General features: G+C 36.0%; 3 protein-coding genes, 1 long non-coding RNA gene and 1 pseudogene across 4 annotated transcripts; 3 read left to right on the top strand and 2 right to left on the bottom strand.

Annotated features, from left to right (window-relative positions):
- Positions 1-1,775: 1,775 nt before the first annotated feature.
- LOC125220170 (uncharacterized) lies at positions 1,776-3,784 on the bottom strand. Its single transcript, XR_007176341.2, has 4 exons — positions 3,691-3,784; positions 2,410-2,475; positions 2,214-2,297; positions 1,776-2,023 (listed from the first exon to the last, which is right to left on the bottom strand). It is a non-coding gene; the product is annotated as an uncharacterized LOC125220170 (long non-coding RNA).
- A 1,040-nt stretch (positions 3,785-4,824) lies between these two features.
- LOC125201919 (putative ethanolamine kinase) lies at positions 4,825-11,147 on the top strand. The gene is made up of 11 exons (XM_048100219.2): positions 4,825-5,152; positions 6,368-6,459; positions 6,644-6,750; positions 6,922-7,027; positions 8,449-8,571; positions 8,658-8,749; positions 9,369-9,453; positions 9,949-10,054; positions 10,161-10,227; positions 10,481-10,573; positions 10,650-11,147. The coding sequence occupies exons 1-11, from the start codon at positions 5,028-5,030 to the stop codon at positions 10,767-10,769; spliced, it is 1,116 nt and encodes a 371-aa protein (XP_047956176.1). The 5' UTR covers positions 4,825-5,027; the 3' UTR covers positions 10,770-11,147.
- Positions 11,148-16,164: 5,017 nt separating this feature from the next.
- Positions 16,165-17,619, top strand: LOC125213047 (E3 ubiquitin-protein ligase PUB23 pseudogene; annotated as a pseudogene).
- Positions 17,620-20,993: 3,374 nt separating this feature from the next.
- LOC125211689 (putative HVA22-like protein g) lies at positions 20,994-24,088 on the bottom strand. The gene is made up of 7 exons (XM_048111591.2): positions 23,949-24,088; positions 23,766-23,839; positions 23,581-23,679; positions 23,426-23,482; positions 23,288-23,351; positions 22,957-23,175; positions 20,994-22,061 (listed from the first exon to the last, which is right to left on the bottom strand). Exons 2-7 carry the CDS (start codon positions 23,795-23,797, stop codon positions 21,834-21,836), a joined length of 699 nt encoding a protein of 232 aa, XP_047967548.1. The 5' UTR covers positions 23,798-23,839; positions 23,949-24,088; the 3' UTR covers positions 20,994-21,833.
- Positions 21,179-22,262, top strand: LOC125211696 (uncharacterized). Its single transcript, XM_048111604.2, has 2 exons — positions 21,179-21,653; positions 21,920-22,262. Exon 1 carries the CDS (start codon positions 21,179-21,181, stop codon positions 21,620-21,622), a length of 444 nt encoding a protein of 147 aa, XP_047967561.1. The 3' UTR covers positions 21,623-21,653; positions 21,920-22,262.
- Positions 24,089-24,276: the final 188 nt, after the last annotated feature.

Below are 24,276 nucleotides of genomic sequence, written 5' to 3' on the forward strand. Positions count from 1 at the left end.
ATGTCAAGTGTCTCAGGTTCGAGTTTACCATGACACGGCGACCTTTAAATAAAAAGAACAATCTTTGATACTTATAAGAAAAGGAGTACTTCTTTCTAGGGATGACAAATCAAATCGTGCAGGTTGGATTATTATCGGGTTGATCTGATAAGACCTAACCTGAACACGGCCTGAAAGAAAACCTTAAACTTAAACACGAATTCTACATGCTACATTCAAAGTTCAAACCCGCACATCACACAAACCCATTAGCGGCATGATCCTATCTATGTTGACCCAACAAAATAATAATACGATAATGACACGAACCCAACACCACACGATAATGACACGATAACGACAGAACTTGACATGACAACCACACGATAGTGACACAAAATAATTTAGAAGTGTTGTGAATGAGATATGACTCGACGACCACATGGTAGTGATGGTCGTGGCAACGAAGATGAGTATTGGAATGAGGCGATATACGAAAAGTGAGAAAATGACAACCAAATTTTATCACTAATAAAGTAATAAAAATATAAAAAATAAGGAATTAAAATAATAGTATTATTATGTAATAGATTGCCAATTCAAACATAATCCGAACTTATCGTATCTTATCTAGTTACCCAATAATAACACAAACATGATATGACTTGACACCAAAATCCATTAATTTTGTGAGTGTTCATGTCGTGTTGAAAATTGTCAGTCATACTTCTTACTCGACATTAATATCTCATTTTCCTATTTTCTATTGTGTGTCCTATTTGACTTTTACTATATTTTGTTATATCGCCCACCATATTCCACTAACCAGTATTTTAAAAACTGGATCAGATCGAACGATTTGTTGGCCTCGAACTGGAGTTTGAAACGATCTGATTCACGCACATTTGAGGCAATGAACAATTGGGTCGTTGAATTAAAAAATCGATTGAATTGGCAATAAACTTACCAACCAGTTCAAAGAAATTTATTGCAGTATATTTCTAAAAAAATTATTTTGTGTCTAGTGAAATTAATTTGATCAATGACATAGAAACAATGTAGGAATCAATTTAACCACTCCACCATGAAAATACTCCACTCCACAAGAGTTTGTTCAATTTGTTGTTTCCATGCCATCTGTTCCACAAGAGTGCGAACATGCCTCTTTCAGAGACTACTTTTTATATTTTTATTCCAACATTTTTGCACAAAATCAATGATCGTACCACACCTTTATACTTTAACAAAAAAAAGAAGAAGATTTTATTACCTTTTTCCATTTATCCACATGCCCCTTAACCTTAAGCAAAGGATGTGACCTTTTCTGCACTAAAAACCACATTTATTTAACTTTAATAGAATTAGAACACTATTTTGGACATACCATAACATGTGAAATATGTTACACATCACATGCACATGGGGTTTGAACTCAAAGGCCCTTGCTAAGAAAAAATTGATGATGTCTCAATTTGGTCATTTGAATTAAATCTCATTGGTTTAAGATTTATTGTTTTGCTCAAATCTAAATTAAGTATACACTTCGACCTATTTGTCTGCGGCAAATAAAATTGTTGTGAAATGTGATTTCCGAAAATATACTTCATAAATAGTATAAATTAATTATTCCATATTTAGAAATATCAAGACAAACTCTTAGAATTATAATTTTATTTTGACTAGTTAAATTTAATGTATCTAATAGAAATAATAATTAAATCATAATTAACATGCATATAATTATAACAAAAAAATTTAAATTAGTAATTATATAATTATAACAATGATGATGATACGAAAAAATAATAATACCAATAATAATAAAAATTGCAGTAATTTATTATTGTATTAAGACCCACATCAAGAGCTCGACATACTTTTCTTTTTCTCTTCCTCAACACGAAGTTTCAACTTTCAACCATGCATTTCACTCCATCCTGCATTAGCAGCAATTTCAAATTCATCTCTTGCCATCTCAACTGGATTATACTCTTCGACTCCAGATTCGTTCCTCGGCTTTCTGTTCGAGGATGCTTTCTCTGCACTGAACTTAGGTCCATAAACATCTAATGTAGTATATCTTATACATATGATTGATTTCAAATAAGAGACTCGTAATCATTTCAGAAACTTTCCCATGAGGAAACATACTAATTAAAGCTGCTTAGACAAATGAGAAAGATCATTGTTTGAAAATGATTAGCAGATATATCGAACAAGCCGAGATGGCCGACCTTTTCGGATGCTCTATGGAAACACCAGATGGCAGAGGAAATGTCCTGGCTTACACAATCGTCTGTCTGTCAAGCATACAGCTCCTAAGAGATAAAGGGCACCAGGGGGCAACTAAAATATCACAGGTTTCCAACACAATATGCAACAAAAAGAATTAAAAAGTGCATTAGAAAAAATATCACGAAATATATATACCTGGTTAGTTGCCTTCTCCAGATAAGAAAAAGCTTGCTGTACCGATTGTGTGCAAGATTCACAAGACTGAGACCATTCTTTGTAATTAGACAAGGACAAGGAACAAATGTATGCAATAGTTGATCATAAAACTACAATCCAATTATATTTCTTCCAGTATACTAGTATATATTTACATACACATTTAACAGTCCTCCTAAGCAGGTGTATTTTTTAGTACTATGAGTTAGTACTATAGTAGCAAAGAAGACTCCTATTTCATCTACATTTTTCTCACACCTGTTTGGGTGCAGCTAAGTTTGTGACTCGTTAAGTTCATGGAAAGTTGACTTTGGACTTAGGTTGCTCTGGCCCATGAAATGTTATCTGTGAAAACTTTAGCAGACACCTCAACCATACCAAGCTTAATTTGAGTACCTTTCTGTGAATCCTGCTTCAACAAATTGATGACATAGCTGCTCTAGAAAAGTTAATATGATGGCAACATGAAAGTGATGCCAGAAATTGAATCACAAGCACTAAGAACTACAATGTTAGGTATAGTGTAGAAAGCCAGCCAGATCACACCCATTAGGACAGTAAAAGTTATAGGCGATGCATTGCACCACAATGATCAACTTGATATGGACAAGAAGTACATAGGTGAGTTCAAGGTTATCCATGTTGTACTATGAAAGGAAGGTTCCTATGAGATGCGCATTGCCATACTCATGTTAAAACAACTAAGAAGAGATAGCTTGTACTCAGTGCAGAAGCATGATTTGTAACTATGATCATACTCTTGAATATACTTAGTTTAGGGTCAAATTAATCTTTAGTCCATTAATTTTAATATTTTATAATGGAGCTATCATTGCTATCTCCTATTAAATGTCAAGAAAACATGCAGCATATGTATCATCTCCATTCAGAGGAACTGGTTAATTTTGAAGGTAGAATCAAGTTTGGATCCATTGAGATTTTTTTTGGACTCCAAAACCTCGTCCGTATCGTGTGAACTGTGAAGTTAGATAAAGCAAGCCATCTGAGACTGAACCATGGCAAAAGGTCCAAAAAATACTGAAGCAATTATTGTGGAGAAAAGCTTCTTGATTTTTATTGAACATTGGATTGAGGAGAGCCAGAAACAAGACATAACATCAGAGTGATTCAACATAGGTAAGAGGTTCACTTTGTCATATAAGTTTGTTGAACTTCTGTCCTTTGCTTAAATTCTGAATTTCTAAACACCAATCGAGATAATTAACAAGTCAGATTTTTTGGTTTATGAAGAAATCTAACCTCGGCTCATATTGTGCATCGGGATTGCTCATCTCAGCAGCTTCCACTAGCAATGCAGCCCCCTCTGATATCAGAAGCAAGTGTAAATAAATGTAGCATGCGCAGGTAACATATTTCATATAAATTCACTCATGTAAAGTCAAAACAACCATTCAAGTAGATAGGAACTGAGTGAAGTGACCCAAAAAAGGGAAAAAGAAATGATAATTCATGGGGAAAAAGGTTGTTTAAATTTTAATAAAGGCAGACTAGAGTTTTTTTAGACTCCTCTCCCTGCGTCCTACTTAAGATGTCCATCTGTTCTTTTTAATTTATCCCACTTAAGAAATCCACTTTCTATATTTAAAAAATAAATCTCTCTCATTAAAATATTCAATTATTTTTTTTTTCTCTGCTTAAAATAAACTTCTTAGACCTACTATGCATTCCTCTCTGCAGATAATAGCCTATAAGCAGGCTTCCAATAGTGTGCTTGAAACATATGTCACCAATTGCAAAACCAGTTATGAGCAATTCATATCATAAGACAGCATTTATCACGCATTGCTGAAACAAAAACTCCCTCCGTCCACAATCTAAAGAACCCTTTTGCCATTTTGACTTGTCCACAATTTATAGAATCATTTACTTTATTCCACTTTTAGTATGTAGATCTCATATCCTACAAACTTTTTACATTCACAATCTAATATAAAACTAATACTTTAAATGAGTCTCACATTCCACTCATTAGTTTTCTTACAAAGTCAAGACAATTTCTTAAAATTCGTGCCAAGTCAAAATGACTCTTTAAACGGTAGACGGAGAAAATAATTTTTAAAGTAACAAAGAAAGAAATGCTCAAACAAGATTGACTGACTTGAGTGTTCATATTACTATAGTCTATAGTAGATTATTAGTAGGTAGAATACAGTTTCGAGACTGATTTTAAAATACGATTAAGCGCATATCGATTGGTATAAGATGACTTTTCCTCAACATGGATAAATTTAAGGAATCATTAAAAATTAAAAAGGGGTTATCAATGTCAAAAAGTCAAATTGGTGATGCGTAATGATTAATGCGTGCAAGAAATCGAGGGTATACAAGTCAATTCCTAAAACATTAGGGTCGGAGACTCGGAGGTAGATATTATGAAAAATTGAAACGAAAAAAAAAAAGAAAAACAAAAAAAAAAAAAACAATTCCGTATTCCCGGGGTGCCATTCTTCTTGTTGTTTTTGGAAGAAATCGAGGAATTTATTGGAAAGTATTCAAAATCCTGTTTCATCGTCAAGTTCTGCTAGCTTAAATCCACGTGCGTTGTTAATTTTTCGAATTGCGATTCTTCTTCATCAATGGGGGCGGCGGAGAAGATATGGAACGCGACGGAAGTGGCGGAGACGCATAGCTCCGAGATTCCGTCGTCCTCTCGCACCATCGATCACTCACTCTCTCTACCAGAAATGAGGCCCCGCATTGTGTCAGTATTTTGCTTCTTCCTTGCATTTCTGTTGAACAGTTTGAACGAACGTTTTATTTGTTGCATTCAATTTGGAATGGGCTGAATTAATTTGCACGTTTTCTGTTTCCCGATGAACGCGGAAGTTTTGCTGTTTGTGTTAGATGTATAACCCGGTATGCTGCTTTAAGTTCTTGTATCTATCTCTCAAGCTTGAGAAATATCGTTGGTTTGTTCATGTTGTTGAAGGATTGCGGTATTGGGCTGCAGAGAGGTGCTAGTTTTTGGTTATATATACATTAGGGTTCTCACACCTCCTTAGTACTATAAAACAACGCACAAATCACAGCTATTGGATCATTGGATTGGATGGTTGTGATAAGCTACATTATTATACTAAGATGCTACATTATTAGCCAAGCTACATTATTAGACTAATAATCTACATTATTAGACTAAAATACTATATATATGTATGCATGTTATGTTTCCTCCTTTGATTATGCATTACTTCGGCAACTGCTCTTAGTCGATGGACAAACTATGTTTGTCTCAACAGGGGTAATGTGGTGAATCTCTGAGATTACCGGGTGGTTAAATTTTGTGTAAGTGGAAGAGAAGGGAAGATCTGTGGCTGGTTGAATAGAAAATTACTTATTTTAAGCTCTCATTTTATGAATGATATATTTAGGTGTCTTATTTTAAGATGTTTGTTTATCGATGAGAACATACATGTAACCAAGACATCAGAGTGTTAGTAAGAAAATAATATTCTACTGATTTACATATCTTTAATTGCTATGGATCATTGCTTGGGCTATTTCATGGGCAAATAGGAAAGTGTTTTGTGGCCTTAAGGTTCTAGATGCTGGTTTGGACTTGGAGCCGTGTGAATAAAATAGTCATGAAATGTCTTAAAATGGAACTTTTTTTGTGGGGATACAAATACATTTTCCAAAATTCATGTTGTTAATGTCTTCTAAAATAGTAGTTTTGTTTATATTATCACTGATCCAAAATTCGAAAATATCTATACAGCTGCTGTATTCTATGTAACCTGTATTACCTGAAGTAAAAGGTTGTGAGCTGTCAATTTGGTTTACCTGTTCTCTGGATTTAGCTTCTTAAGTAATAAAAGTTGGATTCTGATAATATATTGTTGGGGGATGCTGCTTGTATATGTTGTGATTCATTTTATTTACCCTTTTCAGTAAATGGGTCTTGATTTCTTGACAGGGAGCTTTTCAAAGATTTATTCGAACAATGGTCAAATTTGGATGAATCAGATTTCTCCCTTGAGACAGTGTCCGGTGGCATCACAAATCTGTGTGCGTATCTCTTTCTCTTCGAATAACAATGTTTTTGCTTCTTAGAGGCTGGAAGCTTGAAAAGTTAGATATATCTCTATAACATCTGAGTATGACGAAATCACATCAAGCTGCTTCTTTCAGAAAATGTGGTTTTCTGTGTATTATAGTTTAAAAAATCTTGCATTTTCTTCTTTTTCAACAGTACTCAAGGTGTCTGTCAGAGAAAAAGATGGAAGTGCTGTTAGTACTACAGTCAGATTATATGGTCCAAATACTGAATATGTGATTGATCGTCAAAGGGAACTGCAGGTACATTTTGGTCTTTCTGAGAAAGATTTATTCGTTGAATGCTTCACTAAACTTGCTTTATTCTAGTGAAACCACACATTATCATTCTTCTGTACTTCAAACACATTGTGTATAATTCCATTTCTTTTTTATTTGGTTACAATCATATATGAATCCTCATACTGTCTTTAGGCTATCCCACACCTCTCGGCAGCAGGATTTGGTGCCAAGTTGCTCGGTGTTTTTGGGAATGGAATGGTGCAATCATTTATTGATGCTCGTACACTTACTCCATCAGGTAAGCACCTTGAACAAACTATCTTTCAGAAATGGGCATTACCTCTTCATGATGAATCTTCTCCTCATGATAGTGTTCTTTCAAGAATTTAGGCATGTATGAGTATTCTGTATGTTGTTGTCTGATTAATTTGAATAGTCCTCAACCAGGCAGCTTCTATATTACTTGAATTCCTTTATTTGATGTATATTAATATTACAAAAATGTTGAAGAATACTATTACTTAATCAAGTAGCAAGGTCATTCTATATGTTTCTTCATAGACAACCTTATCCTCCCCACTTTAAAATCATCCTTTTGATTTTTCTATTCCCTTTTCCGTTCATGTTATGGTGTGGCTTTGGGTTATGATGGTTTTGGGATGTACAATAGTTGAGAGTTCGATAGTAAATCTTGAAATGGAGATGTAGACTACATCATGTTGTTGATACAAGAGTAATTTGTTTCTGTGTGTGTGTGTATATATATATATATATATATATATATATATATATATGAAGTATGGTGAAATCTAAAGAGGTATGATGGACCTGTGGTTCAAAACTGGATTTGTGTTTTATCCTTTTACTTTGCAAATCTTTTCATGAATTCTATAGTTCCATTTTTTAGAGCCATTTTTCGTGTTTTAAACCCTTCTTGATTTTGGAGCCGTGTTATCTGTCTCCATTAGAAATGCTCATTTTATCTTCTCAACTTTCTGCTATTTTATCTAAGACATAATTTCAATTTTCATCTACATACCTATTTTATGAACCAATTTTCCAATTACATTAACTAATTTGGCCATCACTATCAACTTCTTAATCTTAATCTATTTGTAAACTATATCATGATTCAAACAGGGGATGGATTACTTCTCACTCATCTCATAGCAACCACATATTACAAAATATTATGTAGATGTTTTGAGAGAAGAATATACAACATAAAAAAAAAAAATCTTTTATACTCCCTCCGTCCACAAACAATAGATCTATTGTTGTTCGGCACGGGTTTTAACGTAGAATTGGTAAAGTAAGAGAGATGAGGAGAAAAAGTAGGTAAAGTAAGAGAGATAGGGAGAAAAAGTGAGTAAAGTATGAGAGAGGGAAGAAAAAGTGAGAAAAGTATGAGAGATAAACTTTCCATTTTTAGAAAGTGATCTGTTTTTTGTGGACGTCCCAAAATGGCAAAAGTGATCTATTTTTTGTGGACGGAAGGAGTATCTACTTTGTTGTTGAATTATCTAGGACTCAGCAACACAATTCTTATTATTGAACCAACAATAGTGCTGATTTAGTGGCTAGCTTTGCAACTTTAATTTTGATTTATTTTATAATGAGTGCTTGTGATAAAACTATTTATTATATCAACTCAGCTTAATACCATCTTATTTGTTAGTTTGTTTTCACTCTAGGTTAACACTGACCTTCTCTTTTCAGACATGCGAAAACCAAAGCTTATGGTAGAAATCGCTAAACAGCTGCGAAGATTCCATGAGGTGGAAATTCCTGGTTCTAGAGAACCCCAACTGTGGAATGACATATCCAAATTCTTCTCAAGAGGTGTCCTATGATATCTTTCTAGTAAATGTAGTTCTAGATTCCCATTACTTGATTTTAGATTCTTCTTAATCTCATATTGCATGCAGCATTGACCCTCAAGTTTGATGATAGTGAAAAACAAAAGAAGTATGAGATGGTTTCGTTCGAAGAAATCAATAAAGAAATCCATGGCCTCAAGGTGGCCTTCTGACTCCGTCCTGCATGTGATATGCTTGCTGAAAATTTTTTGCTCAAAATATCATGCTAGCTGCTATCTTTATTCTCATGTTGTTACGTTCAGACCTCAATTTATCCACTCACATCACACTCTACCTAATAAAGTAGGGTCCTTTCTGCACTCAACAATACACTCTACCTAATATTTTTATTAAAACCTGTTTCAAAACCTAGTGTGCACTATTTTGTGAGACCGGAGTGATTATTACCTTTTTTTAAAAGAAAATGGACAGCTACTTGATTTCATGTTAAAAGTCTATTGCTTGAAACCTCGTAATTGGATAACAAATGTACTTTGCATATCTTAGTTGAAAATTTTGTTTTCTTCCAAACAGGTTTGTAACTTATTTATTTGACAAGTTTGTGGAAATCATCTTGCATCATTGTGAATAAAAGAATAAAAGGAATGTGATGAATCTTGTTGTTTGCTAGAAGTTTCTCCATGTTCTACTTTCAAAATCAGTAGTAGATAAGTGCAGGGAAAGCATGTTGTTTTGGAAAATCCTGATATACTTTTATAGTTTTAATTTACTTTTGTCCAAGGAACTATTTTATTCAGAAACTATATGTTTTTCGTACAGGCAATGGCAGATCGTTTTAATGCCCCTGTAGTCTTTTGTCACAATGATCTGCTTTCTGGGAATTTGATGCTTAATGAAAATGAAGGTAACGTACCATGCATAACTTTATAAAATCCGTTACCCTCTCGTGTGCTGGCTCAGCTACTCGCTTTCTGCATATGGATGTGCTTGGAAAGATCTTTGCTATGTGTTTTATACTTTTATACTCTCTTTTTATATTTGAACCTATGTTATTGCACATATTATATAGGTGAGTACTGTGGTGCGAATAAAGAAAAGAATGATTTGTACTACAACTTTAGTCATTTTTGCTTGTAAGATCATTGGTTTGTTTATACATTAATGGTGCTAAACATTTCCAGAATTATATTCTATAAATGGCAATGAAGATCTTGAGATTGAAATGCTATAAAATAAGACTGGAATATGTTGTGACCATATGGTAATTCCATTTCTCAGTGAAGCCGTGAAAACTCAGGGAATGAACAGCTCATTTTTTGAGAAAATTTATTGGCAGATTATAAGCTATTATCAGCTGCTTTGATCATATCCATTGATACTATTCATTCTTCTACTCCAGGGAAGCTCTACTTCATTGACTTTGAGTATGGATCATTCAGTTACAGAGGCTTTGACCTTGGAAATCACTTCAATGAATATGCTGGCTACGACTGTGATTACAATTTGTATGTCTCTGTCCTCACTAAACTACATGTTAAGAGTTCTTTTTTTTTCTTTTAGGCTCTGATAAGAAGTTGCCAAGTTTTATTGTTGGACTTGTTGCTGCCTCAGATACCCAAGTCAAGACGAACAATTCAACTTCTTCAGGCACTATCTAAAACCTGATACACCGCATGAGGTACATCAAAAGTGATCCATCATATCCATTCTATGTAGAGCAAGAACATCATGGAGCTTGGATCATCTCCAGTTTTTTTTCATATTTTTCTCTCTGCCTTCTCTGGAATGAACATCACACCTTGAGTGAATTTGCACTTGATTTGTTCTTAGTTAACCTTGCTTATTGGGACAATGAGCTCAGTATGAGCATGATGATTATGCATGACTTTCCAAGTTCATAAATCTTATAAAAATATGCGAAAAAACATCAGGTTTCCGAAGAGGCGCTTGATGCTCTTTACGCAGAAACAAATATTTACATGCTAGCTTCACACCTATACTGGGCAATTTGGGCTTTAATCCAGGTACTGATAATCTCAAATGTGCTCTCTATACGAATGAGTGTTTATTTGTATGATATTTTAGCTTCGTTTTTGACAGGCAAAAATGTCTCCTATCGATTTTGATTATCTGAGTTACTTCTTCCTGCGCTACAATGAATACAAAAAGCAGAAGGAGAAGTGCTTTTCGTTGGCACAGTCATATTTTCAAAGTCACTAAATCTACCACTCAGCATTGTAAAAGTCCTGCCTTTGGTTGCAGATTCTGTAGTTCTTTGATGAATAACGGTATGTTTCTGGTGTTGAACTATCGTGTGCTTGTGTGAAGAAAAGATGCATGGAACGATTCCATCACGCCAATGATCAATTTGTTACGAAAAATTCCATGCTTATTAACACCAGTGACGATTTGTGTTGCTAGTTATTCAGGTGGTATTCAAATTAGTCGTTTTTCCAATGATTTTTTCGTTCCTTTTTAAGAAGGGCAACTCTCATACTCTAGCAAAGCACTTGGCAAATTCTGCCCCTGTTCAATGTAGTTTGTGAAAATGACTATAGTTTTTTCATAAGGTGAAATTGTTGTAATTGTGTGGATTTAGTTATCAGTTTGTACTTTCATTGTTTCAAATTGTTTAAGGTGAATTCAAGATTTTTATTTAAAAAAAAATTCACAAATGGCAATTGGAGTAGGATTTCAAATATCAAATATCATTGGAAATTCACCGTATGAAATAAATACTACAGTACTTCGTAGTTAATACTTTAATGTGTATTTGATTATATCGATTGATTGGGAAAGTTTATCGTAAATGCGAGTCAATTTGTATTTACTCGATCTATAGTAATCACTTCACGTTTTTGTTTGGTATAAGCTTTTTAGTTGGAATATATACACGATGCACTCATTCTTAATTTTATATTTACTCAGCGATCTTTTCATATGATAAAGCTTCCAGATCTAATTTGTATGTACTCGATCTTCATTTAGTTGGAAACATGTCTCATATTTATTTATTGAAAGTTGGTATTCCACTTGGTCAAGATTTAGAAGAAATATATTTACCTGGTCAGTATATGGTAGGAATAAATCTCATCCGTCAACTTGTTATAGGAAATAATCTGCCCTGTCGGTTTTCTTAAATAACTAAATTAATTGAACGTTTCTTCCGTAAATATTAAGACCTGTTTGATAAATTGATAATGCCTAAATATAGATACTTATATGACTATTTCCAAGTGTTTAGTATCATAGTTAATCCATCATGCGATAAGCTTGTGTTATCCTCTATGGCGCATCCAAGCCCACGGTTTTTTCCTTAAAATACAAGGATATGTATCTTACAAATTTGGTCGGATAGCATTTCTGTTTCATTTCTTGTCTACCAAACAACAACAAGATAACATTCATATGAGCTTATCTTAATACGAAGCCCGCATTTCTTATCTTATTTTGCAAATCTTCTTATATCCCATCTTTCTTATCAAAAGAGCCATTTTGGAGATAACATGTAAATTATTTTAACAAGTTCAAATTTCGATTAAATGGTTCGATATCCCTAATAAGGAGTAATATGTTGGACGGTTTTCTAATAGTGTTTAATCTTCGTTTAAATTGTTTTTGTGCATTGTTTATCAAATACTGCTACATTAATAACACTCCCTCCGTACCCAAAGAATATACACTTTAGGTTCGACACGGGTTTTAATGCAAAATTGATAAAGTAAGAGAGAGGTAGAGAAAAAAAGTAATTAAAGTATTGTTAGTAGGGAATGGATCCCACCTCATTAAAGAGAAAAAAGTTTCCAAAATTAAAAAGTGTATATTCTTATGGGACGAACTAAAAAGGAAAGACTAAAAAATGCATATTCTTGTGGGACGGAGGGAGTATATCAATATGGCCTGCATTTCCGATATGTTCGCTAGAGTCGCATTGTCGTGTTGAATACAATATTATAAATACAAAAGTGGAGGAATGATATGCTATGTACCAAACTCTTTATGTGAGTATCATTCTCGTTTGATGCACGTTTAATTGTTGTTCGTTTTGATTTATATATTTAGTTTGATTCTAATACATTGAAAAATGTTGTTCACAAGTTTGATGTGTTAGTTTTCTCTATAATTTTAAATAAATTAATAAAATAACAAATCAATGTTTGATTTTTATAAATTTTTTGAAATTAAAATTTTCAATAATATTTTTAATGTATTAGAATCAAACTAAATATATATAAATCAAAACAAACAATGTTAAACATGCGTAAAACGAGAATGATGTTCACATCAGAAGCTCACATAAGGTATGTAGCATATCATTCGTCTACAATAGTGATAGTATGATTTTATTTATGTTAGCACGATACTAAATGAATATAATGAGTTCAACTTATATGGAAATTTTAAAAAATAAAATATCCGACATGAGTACAAAATGAATATACAATATATAAAATAAAAACACATAGCTAGATAAAATTGGACATTAACTTATAATAATAATAATATTATAATAATTATTATTATAATTATTATTATTATGTACGTGTATCTAGATCTAGGTTCACGTTTGGGGTCATATTTTAAGACCGCCAATTCATGACAGTGGGTTGAAAGAGGGGGTAAATAAATATTACTTATGTGTTTTCGCTACTCCAAATTATAGCACACAAAACAAATACTACTACTATAGTATTAGTACTATTCAGATAATATTCTCATTTGAAATAAACATGCAGACTAGAATTGTCCACATCGTAATTGCTTGCGTGTACTAATCTTGCTTTAATGACACGTGGGCCCATAGATTAATTCTTGTCCAAAAAATGACGTGAAACATGTGATTCCAACATATAAAAAGCTATGTGCGCCGTAATTTAATAAACTGTTGGAATTAATAAAGCTATAGAAACAAGAAAAATAAAAAGGAATCAGTCATAAAGATCCCACGCACTACGTTATATGGCCACCGGCGTTTACTTGGCCTCTAAACCACAATTCTAAGTTTGGAACCTTAATTAGTCTAAGCTCCATTAATTAATTGCTAGGTCTTGCTACATTAAGCTCGATGTCGAGCTCAAATAATTACATTGTTGACAATCTCAAACTAAACTATCTGTATTTGAGTTGGTCGGAGTTTTTGTTTGAGCTAATTACAAATAGCTGTATACTTCAACTAGACATACTCCGTCTTACAATTATTTGAAGTAAAAGAATTTACTTTGAAACATTCTAATCAAGTGCTATAAAAGTTTGCATTTATTGAAGAATTCAAGGAAGGACAATACTTGCAAAAATATTAAGTACAAAATATTTAGAAATTCAGGAAATTTTTTATTTGCAGGAAATGTGTTGCAAACTTTCAATGCAATGTATACGGTATAATTTCTCCATTCATGAATAATTTATCCTAGTTAATAACAGTATATAATTTACCTATATAGTTCTTCCTAATATAAAGTTAAATCCAAGTGATTGACATTATTATTATTACTATTATTATTATAATTATAAGCGTTTACTTCCTGAAATCCCCACTTTGACTTTACATTAAAAAAATTAATTAAGATTGTAATTAAAAGTCAAGCTTTAAAATTGAGTTGACAAAAATAGAAAAAAATTGTAGTTACAACCGGCATGGGAGTCGATTCGATCGAGGTGGTGGGCGTGGTCAATTGAACCCTCCAGCCAAATATGAAATCATTTCCAACCTTTTTTGTTATTAATTTCTCATTTTCTAACTGTACCCACCAATCCTTGTCGGCACCCAAATACATGCATCGTCGTCGTCATGCCAAATGTAAAAGTTATAAACTTTAATTCTGTTTCATCACATCTTTGCTTAGGTGTCTCATTTTCACATTATTGCACATTCTATATTAGAATGTGTATATTGGAGATTCTCATGTTATTATTTTTATATAGTACTTGGCTAGTTGCCACACTAATACACTTAAATCTAACCTCTTTATTTAAGTTTCAATTCTAGATAGAATATCTTCTAGTATCTAAAAATGTCGATAATTCCATTTATTAATTAGAGTCGAATCGCATAAGAATATTGAGACATCGCTTCCAATTAAATTCTAGCTGTGATTAATATATTTTAGCAAATATAATAATAATTGAAAATTGACAAATCTTGACTAAATATAATTAGGATGAACTAATTAAATTCTAGAGTAATACTACTAATTAACTAATATTTCCTCCGTCCCACCATAGCACTCACATTCGTTTTAGGAACGTCTCACCAAAAGTGAGTCATTTTCCTTTATGACAAAATATAACACAAATACTCTCTTACTATTTTATTATTCTCTCCATCCCGCTTTAGGAGTCTTGATTGGGATAAACTAATAAAAAATGCCTACAAATAAGTAAAAAAGTGTTAAAAGTGGGTCTCAACAACATCCACTACAACATTTATTTATTACACACTCAATTAAAAAGGGGTCTAAACATCCACTACAATATTTATTTATTACACACTCAAACACTTTCTTAAAACATGTGTCTGACTCAACCAGGACTCCTAAAGCGGAACGAGGGAGTATTTCTTAACTTCTACTTTATTTTCTCCATTTAACTCTTAAGACATCAAGATCTTAAATTTCATGCCTCAAAAAAAACACATCGCTTTTAGCAAGATGGGGGGAGTACATTTTAAGTAAAAAATATAATACTTCCTCTGTCCCTCCCTGAAAATTTATCATCTATTTCCATTTCCGTTCGTCCCTATAAATTTGTCACCTTCCACTTTTACCATTTTTGGTAGTGCACCTTATATTCCACTAATTCATTCACATTTTATTATAAAACTAATAGTATATAAAAGTAGGACCTACATTCTGCTAACTTTTTCCACCCACTTTTTATTACATTTCTTAAAACCTGTACCAGGTCAAATGGTGACGAATTTTAGGGGACGGAAGAATTAATAATTTTAATTAATAATTGATCAACAATTCTGCTAAATGTGATTAAATTGAATAAACCATGTATTTAAAGGTACATAATTTTTAGCCACATTTATTAATTGAGCTGTCAGATGTAAATAATTTTGTACTATTAATTTTGTATATATACATTAGCGTATTATTGATATTGGTATTAAGAACATGTGTATAATGAAAGCACTTAAATCATGGACAAGAAAGGATGCATGCACATGCAATAGAACACCAAGTATGAACCGCAAAATAATCATCTTGATTTCGTAAATTCCATAATCCACACTGTAAATAGTTGATGTGATTGGAATTGGAATTGCGATTGGGGTGGAACTTGTCAAGTCTATCCACTTACATCAATATCATAACTGTAAATAAATAAAATTAAGCACGAGCAACAAATGAAGCATCACGTGCTCCCTTCATCATCTTCATAGAAAGTCATAAAATAATCTGTCACACACATTCCACTAGGAGTATTTGACCTTTGAAAAGTCCTATCCCAATCCCCCTAATTACTCTTTAATAAACATGCAACTACACATCTCATTCTCTTTTCCAGCTACACGCATGCTCCACACAATTTTTCCGTGTTTTATCTTCGACAAAAGTTGAATCTCTCCCCTCTCCCCTTCTTCAATATATATATAACCCAACCCACCCAAACCAAATCCAAACACCAATAAACATCTTAACTCACCTTCTTCAATCCCTCTCTACTCACATATCAGAACCGTTTTCATACTTTATTCTCTCCGCTTAACTCAACTCAACTCCATCGATGGCAGAAGTTGAAATCGAGATCGAGATCCCACCATACTTCCTCTGCCCCATCACGCTCGACATCATGAGAGATCCAGTCACACTCACCACCGGAATCACCTACGACAGAGAAAGCATCGAGCAGTGGCTCTTCACACAGCAAAACACCACCTGCCCCGCCACCAAACAGCAACTCCCCAACCTCGACCTCACCCCCAACACCACCCTCCGCCGCCTCATCCAGTCATGGTGCACCCTCCACGCCGTCCAGCGCCTCCCCTCCCCGAAACCACCCCTCACCCTCCCCCACCTCCTCCGCCTCCTCTCCCAAGCCTCCCTCCCCCACCTCCAATCCCAATCCCTCCAAACCCTCAAATCCCTCGCCTCCGACAGCCTCACCAACCGCCGCTGCATCGCCTCCTCCCCCGCCCCCGCCTTCCTCGCCTCCCTCATCATCACCAAATCCCCCTTCTCCGACGACGCCCTCTCCATCCTCCACTCCCTCCACCTCCCCGAATCCGCCCTCAAACCCCTCTCCACCCCCGCCTTCGTCGAATCCCTAACCCTAATTCTGCAGCTTGGGAACTACCATGCCATCAACCTCCTCAGATCCATCACAGAAATCGCCGAACCATCCCTCCTCATTTCACTAAAACCCGAGCTCTTCTCGGGAATAGCTCAGATTTTAAAGGATAAAGACAGCTCGAGAAAATACATGAAGTCGGCGATGAAAGTGCTGATTGCGGCGTGCCCATGGGGGCGGAACCGGATGAAGGCGGCGGAGGCGGGGGTGGCGGCGGCGGTGGTCGACCTCCTACTCGACGTGGTTGACAAGAGGGAGTGTGAGATGATGATGACGGTGCTGGAGATGGTGTGCCAGTGCGCGGACGGGAGGTCGGAGCTGCTGGGGCACGCGGCGGGGCTGGCCGTGGTGGCCAAGAAGATACTCAGGGTGTCGGGGGCGGCGACCGAGAGGGGGGTGAGGATCCTGCACTCGGTGTCGAGGTACTCGGCGACGGCGGCGGTGCTGGCGGAGATGGTGCAGAGCGGGGCGGTGGCGAAGCTGTGGCTGGTGGTGCAGGTGGACTGCGGGGCGAAGACCAAGGAGAGAGCCAGGGAGATTCTCAAGGCGCATGCTAGAGCTTGGAGGACTTCCTCTTGCATACCTACCAATCTCATTTCTTCATATCCCTCTTGAACAAATATTCATTCCATTATTCCTTACAAATTTAGGTTTTTCATTTTTTGTCAACATGTTAATACTTAGTTGATAAAAGGGCAGGGAACTGCCCATTTCAGGATACAATTGTCCAAAGATACATACGATACTCAAGTTATCGATCATTTGATTTTTTTTCATAACATTGCGTTGCAAATAATTATCGAATTCAAATATTTAGACAAAAATATATTTTTGTACTACTTGAATATTGCATTGAGTGATCATGGATAGTGTAAACATAAATGTCAACAAAACATAAATAATCTCACCACAATTCAAAATGAAAAGCAAAACCATGGATCTGAAATATCACAAAATACTAATGGCAAGCTCTTGATGCGTATCAATTGCATTGCTATCGAAACAGCCTTGCCCTTAAGGCTATGTCACAAGTTGGAAAAGGCAACCCAAATCTTCCAGGGTCGGATGTCAATCGCCTTCTCAAATGCTTGAAGCCATCTAATACAACAATTCCACTCCAGCATGGTGCAGGAGCCGCAACTTGGAATTGTCTTAGTAGAATTATGATGTGTGGCAAAGGCATGACTGAATACACGCATGTCCTAAACATTGCTTTGATTGCTCTTATCTGCCTGTCATGTTCGAGATGGATGATATTCGCTAGAATCTAATGAGAAAGAATATGGATTATTAGATATTGATTAAACGATCAAAATTCTCTAGCATGACCCTACGGTGAATCACTGTTCTTAAACTAAATTCACTATTCAGCAACTCTTCCAAACATCAAGGGCTTATTAATAAAGTTAATATAAAACTCTAAAGACACAAAGAAAATAAAAATAATAAATGTAAATTTATAGATTTTTAACATTTAAAGATAAATTTCTAGAATGTAAATTCTCTAGCCTGGAAGAATGAGGTGTGGTTGCACATAATGGCAAGCTACAGATGTGGCTAGCTAGATGCATTTATGATACTAAGTAGTAGTAGTACTATATATCTTTGGAGAATCTTTCATCAATTTTTTTTTTACTTTTAAATTACTTAGGCCATCCGCATTCATGTCTCTTATCTGTCTCTTAACCGTCTCATCTCTTAACTATTCATGGGCCCCACTGTACTTTTCAGCTCATCTCTTAACTAAGAGACAACACCTACATCCTTCCATCTCTTAATCATCTCTTAACTATTCATTCAATTTCATTTTTTATTTTTAATTCCAACAAATTCAATTGATAAAAAACACACTTCATTAAATAAAATAAAATTACAATTTAAATGCCTAAAAAAATAAAAAAGACATAATTAAAAAACTAGAAATTACAAATTGCACACTTAAACTCAAATAAAAAAAATGGAGGCAAAGAAGCAGAAGAAGGAGTTCTCTAGTGACGATCATCTAACGGTTGCCAAATTTTGCCCAAATGTGCTCCATTAGATCCTCCTGGAGTTGGGCGTGGGCGGTAGAATCACGTGTCCTTGTCCGCATAGACAACCGCTCTTGCAAAGACGGATGCACTCCCGTTCGAGGCAGACTACTTGCGGTTGAGCTTCCCGGGGTTTCAGGGTCGAACCAATTTCCCGCCTCAGGTCCTTCGTCGGCGACAATCATGTTGTGCAAGATTATGCACGTATACATGATGTCGACCATATTCTCCATAAACCACTGTCGAGCCGGGGCTTTGATAATGTTGAATCGAGCTTGGAGAACCCCGAACGCTCTCTCCACATCCTTGCGAGCAGACTCTTGCTTCTGCGCAAAAAGAGACTGCTTTTCGTCCGCAGGCCTGTTGAACGTCTTCACGAAGGTTGGCCACTTCGGATAGATGTCGTCGGCAAGATAGTACCCCAATTTATACTGGCGATTGTTAGCGATGAAGTTGATGGCCGGCGCTTTACCATTCAGAACTTCAGCGAAGAGGTCGGAGTTGTTGAGCACGTTGACGTCGTTGTTCGAGCCGGGACCCCAAAATACGCATGCCAAATCCATAGCCAGTAGTCGGCGACGGCCTCGAGTATAACGGTGGGGTGGGTGCCTTTGTGGCCGCTCGTGTATGACCCCCTCAACGCCACAGGACAATTCTTCCATTGCCAATGCATGCAATCGACACTCTCGAACATCCTGGGGAATCCGTGCACTTGTTCGTGAAGTCGGAACAGAAACTGATAATCTGCGGTGGTTGGCTTCTTCAGAAATTCGTCGGTGAAGGCTGCCCGGACGCCTTTGCAGAAGTTCAACGAACAAAGTCTCCCAGTGGATTCTCCGACGTGCAGGTATTCGTCGAACGAATCCGCCGTTTGTCCAGTAGCAAGCTGACGGATCGCCGCAGTACATGTCTGGAGCGTCGTGTGGCTAGGACGGCCAACGGCGTCGATCCCTTCTCTGAAGTACTCTTCTCGTCACGCCAATGTATTCGCGATATGCAAAAATAGCGTGTGTGACATACGGAAACGGCGATGGAAGTAGATATCTCCCCATACCGGGTTCGGACTGAAGTAATCACGTTCCAACCTTGCGGCGGCCTCCTCCCGGTTACGATGGATGTAAGTCCGGCGTCGCCTTTAAGGAGGCGCGGCGGCTTCCTCCTCCCTACGTCGATCTTCTTCTAGCGATTCTTCCATTATTCGACGCATTTGCTCAAATGGATCCATAATGGATTAAATTTGGGAGGAGAAAAAAATAAAGGAATGATTTTATAAAAGTGATTGGAGAGGAAAGAAAGAGAGATAAGAGAATAGATGTGTTTGTATGTAAAATGGAGAATGGAGAAGAGTATATATAGAATACAAATAATAATAAATAAATAAAAATAAAATATGACCGTCGAGACGAGACGGAGCCCGCATCGCTGTCTCGATGCCGTCTCGTCTCGTCGAGATGAGATCGAGACCGCATCGCGCCCGATCTTAATTCTACTATTGCTAGGCAAGTACCTAAGCAAATTCACAGTTGCAACAATATTGTTCCGATTTATCATGCGGAATTGTACAAGTCAAATATTGTTGTCTCTTCAGAAGAAAATTCTAGTCATTTTCATAAGACCAACATCATTAGCACTAATTCATTACTGGGCCCAAATAGAAGTTATATAGTCCAAATTCTTGAATGGATAACACCGGACAAAATAATGTTCGTAAAATTGAAATTCCTGGGTGGCGAGTGGTGGCCCAAAGTAAAAATAAAAAAGAATTTTGATTGCTAAATTTATTGAGAGAGAATTTTGTAAAAAAATAAAAATCAACTATATATTCTTTAATTTAAATTGATGGCCAACGTCTAATATTTTAAGGTCAAAATAGCCTAGTTAAATTTAGCCTCATTTTATAAAATATCGTAAGTGTTTGATTATTGACAGAAAGCCTCCAATTTGGGAACTCAACATAAATAATAAATAAAACCAACATCACACGGAAAACAAGCGATTAAATAATAATAATAATAGGAGTTGAATAACAAAAGGAGCTAAACAAGTAGTAGACCACATTCTAAGACAGTGACCACATACATACATAAGCCAATCATTCTTTTTCTTAACACATACCAAAAGCCAATAATTTGCGTTACTCCATTTATTACGAAAATTCAAAATAAAATAAAATAATAAATGGGACACAAAATCTCCCCACGATATAAGGGCGGGCGCCTCCTATACACATTTTTCCAAACCACTAAAACGCACAAAACAAAACAAAAAAGAATAAAACCAAACTCTAAAAAGTCTCGGGCCGCCATGGCAAACGTCGCCGTTTCACTACCGCAGCAGCCTCGCGATCATCCGCTCCTCCGCCGCCGGAGTTCAATCCCGTCCTCGATCGCAGTAGCGCCGCCGAAGCTCAATCTCCTCCACCACCACAGCTCGTCTTCCGACGATCTGGAGCTGCTGTCAATCAAGCCTAATCCGAGGAGCTACACCTCGCTGAAGGATCTCCTCCCGACGACGGCGGTGAACTCGCCGCGGCCGAGCTCCGCGCAGGCCGGATCCGACATCTGCATCCGGAACCGCCTCGTCAAGCAGGCGGCGTGGGCGTACCTCCAGCCGATGTCCACCGCCTCGGGCTCCGCCGACGCCGGCTTCCTCCGCCGCCTCGCCGCCCTGTTTGAGCTGGTCCGCCGCAGCGTCGCTCGGGCAATCAATTGGACGCTTCAATTTGTGTGGATCCGCTGCTCCAGATAGCGACGGTTTTCTCTCCACAATGTGTTTGGCGGTGCGGATTTTCACATTTACATTTCACAATTCACACGCACACAAAAAATGTACAATTTCCATTTTTTTACGGTGCTTCAATCGCAATTTGGAATTCAGCAAAAAGGAATTGAAATTACAAGAAGCAAATCAAAAAAGAAAAAAGGAAAAATCCTACAAATTTCTAAACTATTGGATTCAATTATTTAGTGTCTTTGTTGTTGACGCTCCTGAGCCTGACCCTGGCAGCAAGGAAGTCCTGATCGTTTTCTGATTTCTGTTGCTTAGCCGAATTGGGGGTTGGGCTGCCCACGCTTCCCGCCGGACCTACAGGCGGCCGCCACTTCTCGGAAGTGTTCCGCTTGAGAACTCCTGAAGGCGTGCTCGGCGGCGTTGGCGTTGCACCGTCGTTGGGCTTGGATTTACCCTCCTGTCACCGGACAAAAATAGGTCAACAAACCAATTTCAATTTATTTTAACAAAAAAGCGATATTAGTTTTTTAGAGTAAACTTTAACTTTTGTTTAGTGCTCTCATTAACAAAAATTAAGAATCTTTTTACTACTAATGTACAAAATTTATGGGGATTAATTATATCGATTGCATATATCAACACAATATTTCTGTTTTAAGTGTAAATTTGTGTACACCACCATGTAAAAAGCGAAAGTGGAAAGGTTTGAACATTATTATAAACAAAGTGGAGAATAATGTTTGGATTACTAAGGGACAGGAGAATTGTTAGACATTGATATAATACAAGTGGAGAATATTACTTAAATTAGTAGAGTAAACAATTCACGTGAATTATAAGTGAACTTTGTCTAATATCATACATCAACTTGTATGTATGTATGTATCACGAATTTTTGACACTAAGTCATCATGAGAGGAGTTTAATGATATTTCAAGTTTAAACAACAATCTCAATGATATCGATTCTATAACAAGGTATAGTCTTATATTCATAAGAAAGATGAGTACTGAACTTGAATGCTTGGAAATGACAGCGACACAACAATTACTAAGATCCTAAAATATAGTAGTGCTATAGTCTTATATTCATTAGAACCCTAAACAAATATGTTGGATATAAGATTATATTTTAAAAACGCATATTAACTTTCTACTAATTGTCAAATAATCATTTAAAGTTTCTATATTTTTGTTGGACACAAATTATTTATTGCTTAAAATTGTCAATTGTCATGTTCCCTCTTTTGTGTGTCTCTCTCTTTCTAAACCTAAACCTTGGAAAGGAAAAAGATATGAAATTGAAAGAAAAGAAAATTTGCGGTAAATATGAAGAAAACATAGACGAAGAACCTGTGATTGGGGGCGCGATAAAGCAGCGTTCATGGCTTGAGCCATCAACAATTGAAGGCATTCAAGAACTTTTTTGGAGCTCATATCTGCGCTTTTGTACCAATAACTAAGAGCCAAATTCCACGCCCTCTCCTTCAATTCGGATATACCTCGATCTATTGTTGGTTCATGCTTCGACACATACGGTTGCACCACCGTGTCGTACATGTAGGTACTCCCCTATTAATGTAATTGTAACAAGCTTATGATGAATTAAAATAATTTGAACAATCCAAAACATCAAAAAATTATAAATATACATCACCCTACTGGATTGATAGATTGTTTTTACCTTAGTACCGGGATGCCACAAGTATATGTACATTAGTAGCTTTATCGCTCGGTAAAAGGGGACCCTTCAAATAAAATTGAATCGTTATTGAGACATGATATACTAACATAGTAAGATGTGTTTTGATTAATTACTTACCATGAAATAAATATATCAAGGACTTTTTCAACAATTGATATCAGCGCAACAATCACCCTGCAGAACATATGGTCAGACAAGTATATATATCACAAATGAGATTAAATAGCATCCTTTATACATAGTTTTTAATCTTTTCATATCAATTTCCTCACCAGTATTGGCACCAAAACCTGAGTTCTGGAACTGTAACCTTGTTTTTCTCCAAAGTTTTGAAACATTGGAATGCAGGATATGCATATCCAAACACCAAGCTGTACCCAAAATAAAACAAAAAAGAATTAAAAAACACTCTATAAATGGAAAAAAACATTAAATTAACATTTCAAAGAATACACACATCAAGCTCCTGGTAATTAATTCCTCAATCATATTTGCAGATGGTTATTAATATCTCCCCGCCTGTTACTATCTCTGATCATAAATCACAAACAAGAAAACATTAAAATTAAGCAAATGGTCGAAAACAAATTGATCAATGGATTCGATCGTTGGATAAAAATGAAGGAGGATTTGAATGTACCTAATGCGAGAATGGGTTCCTGAGAAATGTGATGAAATCTCAGAAACCAGACGGCAGGGAGAGAGAGAGAGAGAGAGAGAGAGGAAGACTATTAATTTGAATGAACGTGCATCGGTGTTAGAATTATGGCGTGTGTGTATATATAAGTGTCTGTTTGGAGAGAGAAAATTGGGTTCAATAATTAAAGAGTGAAGAAGATTGAAAGTTGGATGAAGGGAAATATGGAACTGTACAGATCCCTCTATTGAACGGGTTTACCGTTTGGCAGTTATGTTGGTAAGGGCATTTTTGACTTTTCGAAAGCGGTTTTCTATTTGATTAAAATTGT

This window comes from Salvia hispanica, chromosome 2, assembly GCF_029641045.1.
Source record: "Salvia hispanica isolate PSC_SH4W2 chromosome 2, Shi_PSC_v1, whole genome shotgun sequence".
NCBI classification, from domain to species: domain Eukaryota; kingdom Viridiplantae; phylum Streptophyta; class Magnoliopsida; order Lamiales; family Lamiaceae; genus Salvia; species Salvia hispanica.